Source organism: Periplaneta americana, chromosome 2 (genome assembly GCF_040183065.1).
Source record: "Periplaneta americana isolate PAMFEO1 chromosome 2, P.americana_PAMFEO1_priV1, whole genome shotgun sequence".
NCBI lineage: Eukaryota > Metazoa > Arthropoda > Insecta > Blattodea > Blattidae > Periplaneta > Periplaneta americana.
This window is the reverse complement of record NC_091118.1, coordinates 87,806,741-87,822,771: the sequence shown is the minus strand read 5'-3', so window position 1 is coordinate 87,822,771 and position 16,031 is coordinate 87,806,741. Positions and strand designations below refer to the sequence as shown.

At 34.1% G+C, this 16,031-nt stretch overlaps 1 protein-coding gene across 4 annotated transcripts in view; it reads right to left on the bottom strand.

Moving 5' to 3' along the window:
• LOC138694389 (long-chain fatty acid transport protein 4-like) overlaps positions 1-16,031 on the bottom strand; it is a 493,080-nt gene that overhangs the window by 11,920 nt on the left and 465,129 nt on the right. For 3 of the 4 annotated variants that reach the window (XM_069818077.1, XM_069818079.1, XM_069818080.1), the window contains exons 6-9: positions 10,365-10,566; positions 4,973-5,165; positions 4,720-4,863; positions 128-265 (exon numbers count right to left, since the gene is read on the bottom strand). In XM_069818077.1, coding sequence (XP_069674178.1) covers positions 128-265; positions 4,720-4,863; positions 4,973-5,165; positions 10,365-10,566 — 677 coding nt within the window. The remainder of the gene's footprint in view (positions 1-127; positions 266-4,719; positions 4,864-4,972; positions 5,166-10,364; positions 10,567-16,031) is intronic. The other variant, XM_069818078.1, reaches the window with a different exon arrangement.

The window sequence follows — 16,031 nt, the reverse complement described above, 5'->3', positions numbered from 1 at the left end:
GCCACTTATAGTCAGATGAGGATGGTGAACAAGAACCCATACATATAACCATTCATTACATAAAGATATACACACACATTCATACACTCATCTGCCTTTAAAAGGAAGTAAAGAAATTACTGTATACCTGATATGAATGCCGAATCTCCTTTAGAAAATACATCGTATACGATCTTCTTTTGTGACTCTTTCTCATTGACATAACCAAGAAAAGCTCTTGACGGATTGTTGGGATTTATCTTCCCAACGAAAACTCCAGGCTCTCCTGGAAAAAGAAATATAATGCTAGGCTTTGACTTTATAGTATCTTTATTAGTGCACCTGTTTATTTCAAACAGAAGTAATTTTTATTGCTTTTTATGCAATCTTCTTCTGTCTTAAACTGCCATGTATATTACATAAGTTCTCAGGCATATTAAGTAGAATTGATTGTGACAATAAAATTGCAATATGTTCCTATTGTTTTGGTGGCCTTCAAAAACAATTTTCCCCAATAAAAGCCACTATAGTCCTGCCGCTCTGACTAAAAATTGGTCTCCAATTGACTATGGCAGAAGTAGGTCCTAATGTGACTAGCGGAAGCGTAATGTTGTTCCCATAATAATTTTATAATAATTTGTCTTTCTTTTTTCTTTTTGTAATTTAACGCTATGTTATTCATGGTTTATAGAGAGTTTTTGCAATAACGTGTTTCTTGTTACCGTCAACTATAATGTCACGTGACCGAATACGGTAAGTACAATAGCGGGCTTGGCCATAAAAATAGTTTTGCCCATTCATCTGTCTATGAATACGATCAAGACAAGAAAAAAAAAACACATGCATTTCACATTTCGTATTCAATTTCGTGTTTTATCGCAGATTAAAACTACACTAATGTACTTAACGTGCTTTTAAACATCAAATTACTTACTTTGGCAGCATTTGCGCACACTTTGCTTTAAATTTATCGTCTCCAATAATGATGCATGTTCATTCAATGTCATAATTAATTACACTGAACAACAAGAATTTTGCTCCGACTTAAAACAGTGTGTCCCTTATGGTTTGGTGTGTGGTGAACCCGAAAATGCATTTCTGTTCTTAGTATCACGTAAGGTTTTTAAGATGTACTATGATTTCACTTTTCGATAAGTGCTCTCCCAAAGAAATATCTTGCGCGAGTTGGGGGTTGTAAACCAAAACAAAAGCTAATGTTATTTCCTGTTTCTTATAGTTGTCGGCATGTTCTTTTGTACTTCTAATAAATAAACAGATATTGGTACCATCTATTCAGTAAATATCATAACAGTTCAAAGTGAGGTCTATGCAACGAACAAACAAGGGTGTGTTTTTCAGTATTTAAAAGAAACGTTTACCAGTTTGAGTGAATGCAAATTAAAAGAGGGTATTTTTATCCATAAATTCGTAAAGTTATGGCCAACTCTTTGATTGAGGAAAAACTTTCCGTTAGGCTACAGAAAAAATGGCATGGTGCACTTTCAAATATATTTGCTCCAATTTCCTTGGGAATTCTAGGGCAGGCAAGTGCATCGAACTTTTGGAAACTATGTTAAGTGCATATGAGAAAATGGGGTGTAATATGTCTCTCAAAATACACTTTTTACATTCTCATTTGAATTTCTTTCCTCCTAACTTCGGAGTGGTAAGCGACAAGCATAGGGAAAGAATTCATCAAGAAATATCTGAAATGGAAAGGCGATATAAAGAATATCACCCAGCATGCTTGCAGACTATTGTTGGTTCCTTGTACAAAGACAGTCTCGGTTATAGTTATAAGCGGAAGTCCTCCAGAAAATCCTTTAAGATTTTTCTCATTATACACATTAAATATTTTTATTGTTGTGTTTTTTTTTGTGTCTTAAACTACGTAACATCAGTTTTGTATCCAATATACATTTTAAAGTATTATGAGGCATTTTGAATCACTAGTCTGTTGTAATTTTATCAGTAAAGCAGTGAAAAATGAAAAAAATAAGTTTTTTCATTAAAAATTTTAATTCAATTTTCCCCGCAAAATGATACGTGATGGGACAATTTGGATTTTAAATTCACATTTAAGGAATATTTATACTGTATTTGTAATATTCACCTATTTTTATTTCGGAGCAAGACAAAAAGTAAAAATTTGTTGCTCAGCGTTATAGGTTTGTTCCAGCAAGCAATTCAGAATGCGTTCCGAACTAACACCGAACTTCTTTCGACCCATGCACCAGTTGTGTATGGTGTCACAACTAGTTTGGGATTTTACGTTGTTGCAACATTTCTTTAACTGTTCTTTCAAGGCCTTCTTCTTGTATAAAAATTATATTAATCTTCCGAATTTAATTCGTCATAAAATATATCACTATCACCTTCCAAATCACTCATGATCAATTATTTTTTTTTTATTTTAACCTGCCTAGTCTCGAAGCATTTCATCCATAACTTCAGATTAACCCATCTGCGCATGCGTCAACAATTCAGAAATCCCAGTTCTGCTCTTAATCGAGAACCAATTTCACTCGTTCCGAACAAGTTCTGAAGCGCGTTGGAACAGGGAACTGGGAGTTCAGTAACGGTTCGGAATCAGTTCTAGTCTTGTTGGTACACACATTGGGCTACTGCGCATGAGGAGACAGTTCAGAATCGATTCCGAATCGTGCTGGAACAAACCTACGAGTATAACACCTAATGTGCATAATGTGATAAGCAAAGACTATTGCTGATTTGTTGTGAAGGTGTTTTTTTGATTCCACATTTTATATTTATACTTACTTTCATAAATCTACAATGTCAGATTTCCGTCATAGTTTGATAAGATGATCCATTTATGTTCTTTTATGGTTCGCAGTGAGAATGGTTTTCCAGTTGCAGTCCCTGTTATATCATTAATTTCCACAGATTTAAGTTTTCATAGGGTTTAGTTGCATTTACTTCACGCATTAATATTAAGTTATCATTAATATTGAAACGTAGCCTTTTCTGCGCCATTTTGCTCACGATAAACGATTGGGATTGTTGTATCACCACAGTCTAGTACATACAGTCACGAAGCTTGAGGTGTTTTTTTTGCATTTCTCGTGATACAATGATCTAAGCAGTTAGCAACTGAAGTAGCCTACTAGAAATAATAGATTATATGCGATAGTAGCGATCCTAGAGGCTATCAACTAAAGTTCAAACATCATTAGATGCATATTCCTTACGTATTGAGCTTTGTGACTGTATGTATTAGACTGTGATATCACCGTATCACGATTTATGGTAACGATAATGTGACGGATGCGTAGAACATCGATCATGTGACTTTACGGTTTACCGTAAAAGAAAACAATGTGGCAAAAACTCTCTATTATTCTCTCTATAACTTTTCATTTTTTTCAGTTACTATGAAAACACAGATTTGTTATTTTAAGTTTATTTTAACAGCTAAATATCGAACACTTTACGGAAACGAGATAAGATGAGTGAACAATTTAATAATGAAAATGTAATCCGCAATCATCACCTCACAATGAGTAAGCGACCGTATTTTATCTCAAATATCAATTGGGTATAAAATAGAATCAGGCAGGTCGAAATTGATATTTTGAAAATTATAGCATTCCACGAGAAATATTGGGAAGGACAAACTTTAACATGAGATGAGAAGAAAATTATACTAAATGCGTTTTATAAGTTAGCTGAGAAATATCCCGAAATCACGACTGATGTTGTTAGAGGAATTACAAATTAATTTACTGGTGTTTCCATTTCAGCAATCAAAAAAGATCCAAGAAAAAGGAAAATTAATCACATCAGATAAAAAGCGACGTAGGAAAAATCCTGTCTCTAATAAGTATAACGATTTTGTAAAAAGTGAAGTGCGCAGGAAAGTACACAACTTCTTATTTAATAATGCCTTATATGCTAATACAGACTAGTGAAAAGCTACATATTGCGGATATATACATTAGTTACCACGTGTTTTTGTTTACCCGCACTTTTAGTGAGAGCGGCAGGAGGATAGCGCTTATTCTTATAGGCTGATTTAATATTTGGTAAACTTCATCCTGACACTGTCTGATCTTAATTTATTGACACTTGTTATTTTATATAATGAAAGGAACTTTCTTTCTAGCCCAAAGTAAATTAAAAAATGATAGACTGTAGGCCTATCTGCAAATTATATTCAACATTTCAATAACATCATGAACTTTAAGTTCTTTTTCTGCAAAATAATCCAGGCAAAATATACATTTAGAATACTGACTTTATTCATTGCACATTAATAATTAAAGTATCGTAAAACAGACTTTTAAAATTGCAATTTAATTCATGGCTTTTATTCGAAACTGTTTTATTAATATCACTGCATGAATAATATAATTAAAATATATAAATTAATTTTATGCTGTTTTTAACACCAAAATATTTTTCTAAAATATAGTAGTATTTTTTTAAATATTAAAACTGTTCGTGACTTAAGATATAAGTATTGAATTTTATAGATCTGTACATAAAAAGACGAATTTTTACTTAATTCAACTGTTATATTTCATAACAAAATTATTGCAAATATTGACTGTATCACAAATCATATTGACAATAATTTAAATAACATAATAAGTTCTTAGTTAGTATTAATATATATATATTGGTTACTTACATTTATTGTCATGAAGTCATTTCGTCTTAATGTAATCACTGAACCGATAAATGTAATCACTGAACTACATTTTAATGTAGATTACTGACCTGGTTTACATACTGTACAAAGACCTTTTCCATTACGAATTGGCTCTCCAGTTTCGGGTTCTACTTTTATTATAGATATTGGATATACAACAGGAAGAATGCGAGAAACAAATCCAATTGCACCAACTTTGTTGTCAATGTTCACTAAAAAGAAAACATTCGATTAGCAGTCAGAATATTTATTTATTTATAAATGTGTCTTAAAGTTCATAAACCAATTACTTCATTCTATTCTGATTTTGGTTCTTCTCACCTATATTTGCATTGCCCTCTGTGGCACCGTAAAATTCTGCTACTCTTGGAATATTGAATCGTTCTACAAACTTGGTCCAAATTTGAGGTCTTAGTCCATTGCCATAAATCAACCGTAATTTATGTTGTTTGTCCTCTGGCTTTGGAGGTACTGCTAAGATATAACGACACATCTCGCCAATATATTGGCCCACCTGTGAAACGATTTAATACACACATTTTAATTTGTGTACCATATGTTAGAAATGCATTCTTGGATGGAAAATATATCTTATTCTTAAAGCTGTAAGATATACTATATGTACATAGAATTGTGTATTATTTTTGTAACATATGGTCCCTGATACATACACACACAGTCTTTATATAGAAGATAATCTTACAATTTAAAATCATTATAATGTGTCTCATGTGTTTCACCTTCAGCATGAAGAAATTAAATTAGGCCGACATTCTTCCAATGGGTCGATTTACTTTCATTTTTATCTCATGTCGTGTAACAACATGTTCTGCAAATAAATTTCACCCAACATAATACAAAATATCCTTCAACAACATTTCAGCTACTTTCGTCACATTTTCTGTATGAAACAGAAGATTTATATTGTTCAGACCAATTACACAGTTAACAAAAGTTTCTGTTACAGGTAGGCCTACATTTTTTATTTATTTATTTATTTATATATTTTCTTTACATACGCGTACAGGAATTTGAAACAACACCATACAGAGTGAATCAAAAGTCTGGAACCATATAAATATCTTACATATGCTTGATTTTTGATTACTATAGGTGTTACCAGTATTTGTAAGACCAAATCCTCTACAAGCGACACATTCGATTCTAGCCCTCAGCTATCTCGAAAGCCGCCATTTTGAATGAAACTTTGAAATGTTAAATGGAAAAGAGGTCAAGAGCTTGACATATGAAGAGAAAATTGAGAATGTGGATAGAACATTTTATAGCATTTCCGAGGTTACTTTAGCACAGGCTTCAATGATACGGTTCTTTAAATGTTCCACATTCTCAATTTTCTCTTCATCCCACCAAGCTCTTTGTGTGACCTCAAAAGAAAAAAAAAATCAAGGTGTGTTAAATCTGGAGACCTGGCCGGCCTTTCTACTGGTCCACGTCGACCAATCCAATGTCCAGGGAACTGTTCGTCCAGTCTGCTGCAAAATTTCTGTGGCCTAACCTACCAGAATGAAGAATGATATCAATTATTTCATTTTTCGATAATGCCATCACAAAATGAAGAAATTTGTTACAGGAAAGCTTCAAATAATCATAACAATGCATTGAAACTATCACAGGTTAACCAGACAGTAAAGCAGGAAAAGTTAATTGCCAGAATTGCATAAAAATACCTTTTTCAAAGCCTCCTTAGTAATGTATTACAAAATATCTGTAAATGCAGTATGCACCATTGTTTTTCTCAGAAAATGTCTCATGATTTTGAGACCTACATGATCCCCTTTTCCATTTAAAATGTCAAATGGATTCAAAATGGCGGCTTTTAAGATAGCTAAGGGCTAGAATCTAATGTGTCACTGGTAGAGCATTTGGTCTTAAGATACTGGTAACAACTACAGTTACCGAAAATCAAGCATATGGATGATATTTATATGGCTCCAGACTTTTGATTCACTCTGTATTTAAATTGTTCTTAGGTTGATTGTTCCTAATAATCAGTGTGTTTTCGATTTCGTTCGAAACATTGTTTCACACGCCTCACAAAACTCTCGATGAGTTTGAATATGTCCCCCTGATTTACGGAGTTCCATTCTCCCCGCACAAGGATCACCAACTCAACACGGTTTCTCGGTCTGGGGGCTCAAAACGCACTGTCCTGTAATCTGCTTCATATTTGCTTCACAGGATTCAAGTCAGGTGAATTTTCAGGCCAGTCAGCCCCCACACCGCTGCACTTTTTTTGATTTCGTTTAGTGAGAATTTTGAAGTGTGAAGCTCTTAGGCTCCCCTCCTGCTGTCTGCAATGTCTACGGATCGTTATGCGAAATGGTTTTGTTATGCGATTCGTAATTTTCGGAAAAGTTAAGTCTCTTAGCCACTGTTCGTGTGCCTATACTAATTTTGTCCTTAAACCACTTTCGAATCAGTGGCTGTGCGTCAATAAGAGCACAAGAGCACGTGAACACCTTGTTTCTATTAATGCACGACTAGTTTTATTATTTAATACCGTATCGACGTAGTGGGAATGTATAATATCAGAATCGAGTATTTTAAACTTCCCGCATCTTGCATAAAATTTTTTATGTAACCTTGGCACCACGTTTAAGCAGTGCTCTTTTCAGGAAGGTTAGAGGAATTTCACGCATGCACGGGAGAAAATTGTCTTCCGCTGGTCCCTTATGACTCGTCAAGAGCACAAAGCATTAAGTGAACGGTGAATATATCCTACAGATGTCAGGTGCATCGATGCCTATCGTTCACGTGCTATATCTCGATTAAAGACATCTCGAGAAGGAAATTTAATAGTCTGTATTTTAGCCTGTAGGTGTCACCATTTCTCACTGTCGGAACGTTTACTTTTTGTGGATGTGTGTACAGTGTTGCTACGAGAGTGTAGTTTGTGAATTACTATACTTCAGTGTTAGCATAATAACATAGTTTGGTTTCCAAACACGTGCTGGCTGAATGTGATGGTGGTATGAATTTAAGTATCTGTATGGTGGTGTATAATATTAAAGAATAATATTTACTGGTATGTATTTATAGTAATCAATCTATGCGAATGGGATTGCAGTACTGGTATAGGCTATAGTGTATCAGTGTGTTGTGAACCAAAATGTATTAAGTACTGAACACACGCTTTTGTAAATAACTGCACTGTGGTAGGCTATGTATTAATTTTTAACAAACGTAAACAATGAACTCTGCTCAAGCAATTTTGAACAGTAAAGAACTGGGTAAACCGACTTACCAGGAAAAATTGGAAATAAAAAGACGGGGTTTTATTATTATTATTATTATTATTATTATTATTACTAATATTAATGTATGTTTTGAATTTATATACAGTTTTTCGATAGTGAAACATTGGAACCATAACATTTCACATTAGGCTATGCTAAACGTACGATTTCAAATTCTCTTCGGTCTTAGAACACAAAATTGTGAATACACGTAACATTTTATCATGAGCCGCCACTGTTTGCAATGTCACCTGTCCTCTGTGTGCCTGAAACGAGTCCAATTTTTTTCTTTTTTCTTATTTTCATGATGGACGTTGGAGATAGTTTCAATATTTGAGCAATTTCACGTACTAATATTCCAATCCTGTACATAGCTTGAAATTTTGATCGTGTATGTTTTCATTTTATTGGAAACATGGCAATTTAAACCAATAAATACACAGTTAACTTCAATAATAAGCAATGCACCATGTTATGGATATTAAAAGTGAGTTTGAAGCACAATTCTTTACGCGTGTCCATATCAAACACCTATGTAACAAACGTTTCTGATACGTACCAGAAATTTTTTTTTACACATTTCTCATCAGTGAAGCTGAATAAGTGACCCTTGAAAATTATTTTTGTAAGTCGGTTAAAAGAATTCACTCATTTTTGTGGGTAGAGAAGCTACTTACTAGTTCAAAGACCCCAGGGTATAACAATTGCTTGGCCTCGTAACTGATTCTATTGTTTCTGATAAGAAAGAATGACCTCGAATGACAAATGAGAGCTTATTGTTTTTCAGAAGCAGTATTTCCCGCGACATTTCTCACCGTACAAAGCAGCACACTCTAGTCAACCACGTGATAGCGTATACCTCTAAAATTCAAAGACTCTGCGCAAGGAAAATAGAAAAGAAAAGTGGAGCATTTTAATGAGCTACTGTAACAGAAACTTTTGTTACACCGTGTATTTAAGACAGCCAAAATTTACAGCTGCATTTGATTTTGAATGGACATCATGCAACATAAACAAAAAAATGTATTATCACTATCTACCGTATTAGTAAAAATAATTACTTTTTATTTTCTTGAAGTATAATACGTGTTAAAAATGTATTAACCTGTAGAGAGTTGCAATTTTAAGCATCAAGAAGATTTAGCCATTGATATCGAAATCAAAGAAAATCGATTACCTAGTTAAATATAGGCCAATCAGGAAACATACTGAAGTTTATAAAATGCACTTCTTACTGAAGTACTGTATATAGTCTATCTAGTGCACTTATGTAGGAGATTAGTGGCATATATTCTATTATATTTTCAATACTATTATTATCATTATTATTATTATCATTATTATTATTATTATTATTATTATTATTATTATTACTCACAAATGGCTTTTAAAGAACCCGCAGATTCATTGCCGCACTCACATAAGCCCGCCATCGGTCCCTATCCTGTGCAAGATTAATCCAATCTTTATCATATCCCATCTCCCTCAAATCCATTATTATTATTATTATTATTATTATTATTATTATTATTATTATTATTATTGTCTGTTTCATTAAAATAACAGTTTCTTTCTCATATTGTAAGAAGCTATATTTATATATTTTGTTTGAAGAGAATTTGAATTAATATTTACATTTTAATCAATTTAATATGTAGGCCTAAGCATATATAGAAAATAAAATGTTTAATTTATACTGTCTTCTATTACACATGTTGATTCTAATTTTATTTTAAACTTAACAATTCCTACTTATTTTCATAAAATGTTTAATAATTATTCACAAAATGTTGAAGCTGTGAAATAAATGTAGGCCTAAGCCTAAACTAAAAATTACACAAGTGCCGGTATATGACACACAAGCATTTGTTCATTCATATTCCCTTCCCAGTAGCATGCTTAAAATATAAATGAAACGTGTCCAATAAATAAATCATGCAGTGCATAGAGGTATATTTTACCTTTCCACGCTCGCGTGTGGGCAGCTTCGCTGTGCACTGCCGTGTCCGCTCTACATCCACAAGCGAGGAAAAATAAAATGTATGCACTGTACTAAGAGTCTCATGTTAGTTACTTAGTATCTGTCCCAAATTTAAAATGCTTCATTTTGATAGACATAGAATGTAAGGCTTTTACCAGTGTGTAGAAGCTTATGCCATGCAGAATACAATCACCTGAACAGAATATATAATACTGACATGCAAACACTAATACATAGTATATCCTCAACACATGCTTAACCCATCACAAATGAATGCTTAATATAAACTGAAGTCTTTTGTGAGAAGAGTACCATTTCCAAGAACAACAAAAGTTTCTTCCACCTGACTAGAACTGAAAACAGATGACATTAAATAAGAAAGTGTGAGAGAAACATAAAATTCGAACTTCAATTGCTCCCAGTACCATTGAGAAATAGAATAAATGAAAAGAAGAAAACAATTATTTGTTGGTACCGTGCATTCGTATTTCCTGATGTCACTCATATAAGCTGACGCCGAGAATTTCTTGCGAATTACAACTGAACTGCCGAAGAAAAGAGCCTGACCAATAGACCCAATTCCTCCTGCAGTGTGGTAAAGGGGCAGTGCAACGTAGAAACGGTCGCTGGGCTTGAACCCAATTACCCTTGTCAATCCACCGACTATAAATATGGAACTGCAACAAGGATGCAAATTTGTTTACACTATTGGAATAAACAAGTGGATTAAGCATTATAAGTGACATTGTAAAGTTATGTGGAAAACAGTAAAAATATATTTCAATGATTTGACAATATCGGACCTTGGTCATGAGGCCAGAACACCATCAACGTAAAGTTATGAAGATATCATGATCTGAATTTTAAAATAATTCGGGAGAAATTACTCCTTAATTTAAGTTTCTGTTTTTGTTTCCTAAAAGTCTCAACATATCTCTGTCTAGGAAGATAATGTCTGCAATCACATTACATTAAAACATGCGATTTTTACCAAGAGTACCATAGCTCTGAATAATATTGATAGTATCCAGTAGCAACATTATATTATTGAGTAATGGGTCAGTGTATATTAGGAAAAGTTTACTGCTCTACTGTATTTCTATAGGCTTACGCACAGGTGTGTATTTGAAATACACTCGTTACAATATCCACCATTAGAAGTAGTGTATAGGGTATTAACATGATTTCTGTCATGTGAAGTTATGTCACCATGCGTAAGTTAATAGAAATTTGAAGAACACTATAAATGTTCATATAACTTATTTAAGTTAGAAATTTGAATTTAATTTTTAAATTTCATAACTTATTTAAGTTAGACGTTTAATTTAATTTTTAAAATTTCAATTAATGTACAACGTTAAGAATATATGGTGGTTTCGTTCGGAAAAGTCTACTTTTAAAATTTCAGAAGCCTCAAAACGGAAAACTCCGTGGTTGCTTTTCAGAGCACCAGACATGAAGCATACAAGTAGGTACGTACTTAATTTAATGTTTACATGTTGATTAAGTTTTGTACTTTTTTATTGCGTGCATTATCAAAATTCTTGATACCTACTAGGGCAATGAAAATCAATTTACAATAGCTGAATTTGAATGTACTTAATTAAAATAATATTAACACTACTTTTAAAATCTTAATTATTACCAACGATGTTTATGGATTAATTATTTACAAAGGCCGGGTCAAGTAAAATCAGTCTAAGTCAAGTAAAACTAAATCGAATTTAATTCCTGTCAGGTTAGATTAGGTTCAGGAAAGTCAGATCGGATGAGCACGGCTCGAAATATAGATCAAATCAGGTCGGGTCGGATAGAGTCAGGTTAAGTCGAGTCGGGTAGAGTGTTGCTAACGAAGTCTCTCCAGATCAGGGGTGGTAAGAAAGGGAAGATAAATGAAGTCGCTCCCGCGCGGAAATTGTTTACCTTCTTAGGCGTTCTACACTGTTTATGAATTCGCTCCAACCCCCTTCCTCTCGAAGGTCGTGGGTCAGTGCAGAACAGTTAGTTGAATGAGCTTGTGGCACAACGGGAAAATGAACCTTATCGTGAGAGACAGTGTTATGTTTAATCAACGTGAAAGAACTTTGTTAGTGATTTCAAGGTTCAAATTCAGTTTTCAAAAATGTCTCACAGATGGAACTGAAAGATACTTTTTGTAATGATAAATGTAAGTTTTTCGTAAACGTAAATGGAAAAAAGTGACAGACAGTTTTGCACAACATAACCATGACAAAATCTGTGGAAGTTTACTGAACAGACAGAAGTTAAGTAACTCTGTGAAAAGGAAAGTCATCGATGATCCATGTGAGCGTCTTATAAAAATTTTATACAGAGAGTTGATGAAAGCAGACATACCTACACTAACATCATATGACGCCACTCTGATAAAAAGGCAACATTAATCGCGCAAGAGGTAAGATACATCCTAAGCTACCTAAAAGTTTACAAGAAGTTCACGACGCACTAGATTCACTTGAAATTATTACGAACATTGGTGAACATTTATGGTAATAATCGTCTGAATCACTTCATTCCCTCCGTACCATGTGTAGCCTACATCAAATTGCACAGATCGTTCTTACCACATTTATTATACATGTTTTATTCTTTCGGCGACAATGTGTACCTTCACATTTATTTAATCTAGATTTATTTTAATCTAGATCGAAGAAGTTAGCTTATTGCTTTGTGTTCGCTTTGTAAGGATTTTAAAGACTTCTATCTAACGCAGGGATGTGGAAACTCCTGTATTACATGCTCATACTACAAGCAATACAAATCCAACAAGGCAAAATGACAGTCCCAAATATGCATAAAATGGGAAGTAAAATGTTTATACTGGAGCGAGTCCATGTGGCAGTCCTAAGTCTGCATAAAACGGGAAGGAAAATGTTTATACCTGGACGGGAGCGAGCCCATGTGATCATTGGAGATGGACTCATGACTGAAAGGGATACTTAGGACCAACTTCATGAAACCCCGGGTAGAGTCAAGCTAGCTCGGGATGAGTCGGATAGTATAGATTCAGATCAGATGAGATAGAATCAGGTCGGGTCCGATAGTCAGATCAGGTCAGGTCAGGTCAGGTCAGGTCAAACATTTTAATTGAAATGAAGTAGTCTCGACTCAGATCAGACTGGTTGATTTTGTAAATCTGGTCAGGTCAGTCACTAAATTATAGACATTATTCTGCGGTTACAAGATGGCTTTTAACAATTATTATAAACTTGTTTGAAAGGCAACAACATTTGTTGCGGGAATACCAATAGGACAGTTGATTGTAAGCTTAAAATCTTGATTTTCTGTCCCTAGTTTCTCCTTGCGCAATTAGTTGTAGCCTATAGTTAATTTTTTGAAAAATTATCAGAAAGGAATGATAAAACAAAAACTATCTGCGATATAATCATGCATTTTGCGCTCTTAGGTTGAGAAACTGTACAAGTTTCAGTTTTTTCTCTCTTCTTAACTTTTATAATAAACTGTCTAGCCTTTATTAATCAGTTAATGTTTTAGTACTTTGATTTTTATTGTATTTGTAAATTTAATATTAATTGTAATTATAATTGTAATTGTATTCTTAATATTGTAGTTGCAATCCCCTGGTAGGGGGGAAGAGAAGGCTTGATGGCCTTATCTCTACCAGGTTATAAATAAATAAAACACGTTGTTGGCACTACTGCGCAAAACTGTTGCGCTGGAACAAGCATAATGGCTAAGATGGCTTCTGTAATGTCGACATTCATTTTACGCTGTTAGGTTGAGGAACAGCTGCATGAGGACGGAGGAGAGAGAAGGGGGCTCATGACAGGAAGTATTTGGCTATGAGATCAAATTGCGCATACGCGGACTTCTTATGCACTGCCAGCATTATCCTTAGCTGGATTTCTTTTTGCGTGCATATTCCAGATCAAATCAAAAAGTTCCTTCATAGGTTATACACTTGCATATACGAAGGACAGGTTTGGTTAGTATAAGTTTTTATTAACGAAGTCCGCGCATGCGCAGCTTGATCTCGTAGCCAAGTACTTCCTGTCGTGAGCCACATGTGGGGAGAGCGCTTCATCTTCTAACTCAGTGACCGGCATGTTCCGTGCTCTGTGACGTCATACGACGTAGCCGCCTTGCTCTTTGCTCGGCAATCTCTGCATACTGAGCACAGCGTGGAGAGAAGATTCATCTGAACAGTGGTGGTGCGGCGTCTATGCACTGACAGAGCGCGATCCATTCTTCTGAGATAGTATGGGAGCAGCACAATTACAATACATTTGTACGAAAACAAAACTGTACAACCTTGATAAATCAATGTAACAAAATATTTTGGTTTGTATTGAAATTTAATGTACTTACAATAACATGAAACTCATAATACAGCCACTTGCAGAAGCGTTTGCATATATAAATGAAATTCCGAAACTGCTATAAACATATAAGCATATAAATAAATACTTTAAGCAGTACTGCAACACTTTGTCTACTCGGAAACTTGAAAACAGTTCAAGTGTTTTTAACACACATTTCTCTACATAATATACAGATTAAACTACATAGGCCCTATCTTGGTGAGTAGTATGCAAAGTATATTTCAACTTTTGAAACATACCATCACTTTGTGTCACTACTGTGCCCAAGCTAAGCGCTTTGTCGAGATTTTTTTCCTCTTTTTTCGCGCACTAATTTTGCAATATTTGGAGTCATAATCTGGCTAACACACAAGCGAAGAATATGTTTCAAGTTCAGATCATACAGGTGGTTTCTATGTTGTGGTTTGCAGATCTTCATACAAGAAAAGAACTGTTCACATACATACGTAGATCCGAATATGCTCAACATCCTAGCAGCAAATCTATGCAATCGAGGGAATCTTGCCTGGGGAAATCTTCTATAAAATGTAGATAGATCCTTTTTGTTTTCAAAGCGGTCTTTCATTTCAATATCATTTTGCAAATCAATGACTTCCAGTTTCAATGATGATGGAACACTGTCAATATTCACTGAAAATGTTGTCGCAAATATGGAAATATCAGATTGAAGATTTTCAAACTCTTGAAATCTGCAATCAAATTCCTGACTCAGTTCTTCTAATATTTGTACATACTTATTCGTGTCTGTAATTGGGTGACATACTGTAGACAGACTCAACTGCTAGCTCTCCCAAGCTCTTGCGATCTGACTGGCTCTTACGTCACAACTGCAGCATCTGCCGGCCACTGTTCTAACTAGATGACTGATATCTGGGTGTTAGATATTATCTTGACGAAGCACTTCCACAGCTCTAGATTGGCCGTGAAATAAACGACACGGTGAACATAAAGAAGCCCCGATCTTACACCTTGCGACATTTTTCTCTGCGGATATTTGAAAGAGAAGGTTACGTCCTCCCTCTTCCTAATGATTTAGATGAGCCGATTTTTGTATTAAATTTTTAAATTCAGATAGAATGATTTAATGTGGAAAATATTTGTAACAAAATTATAACATACAGAACAAATTGGTTTCAACACAAGATCCCAAACAAAATATTTAATTACAAGCCAACAAGCGATCCAGAAAACGACCCAAGAGATGTTTGAAGGATCAACCTATACTTGAAATTTCTGAAGACGGAACAAGCCAACGGGTCTAATCCATGAAGAAACTGATGACTAAGATTTAGATTGGGACAGAATACTAGACTATCCCTTTGATATGTGCCGTGTGACACAAAAAGAACATATTGAACATTTTTTATGATCAAAGTAAACTTGAAGAAATACTTTATGAAACAGTGAAAATTGATTCCTGGTAACATAAATACTTTTTAATTTATAAAACATTGAAAGTGTTCATTTCTTATGTAGTAACCCTATAGCCTATACGATCTAATTATACAGTATCATTTGTTTGTTGCCTTTGCAAAATGCAATAAATTCAAGTCAAAGATAATATAACTATTGCTCTCAGATGAAAATAATATGATCTCTGTTAGTAGCATGCATTGTTTATAAGAATTAAGTACGAATATAATACTCTGCACAAACTCTTCACGGTAACAAATAACTTTAGACAAACAAAATGCACATAGGTCTATTAAGATATTCATGACCCTTTTGAATAAAAACTTAAATTATCGAACAGTTCTTAAATTAATTATTATAAACTGATT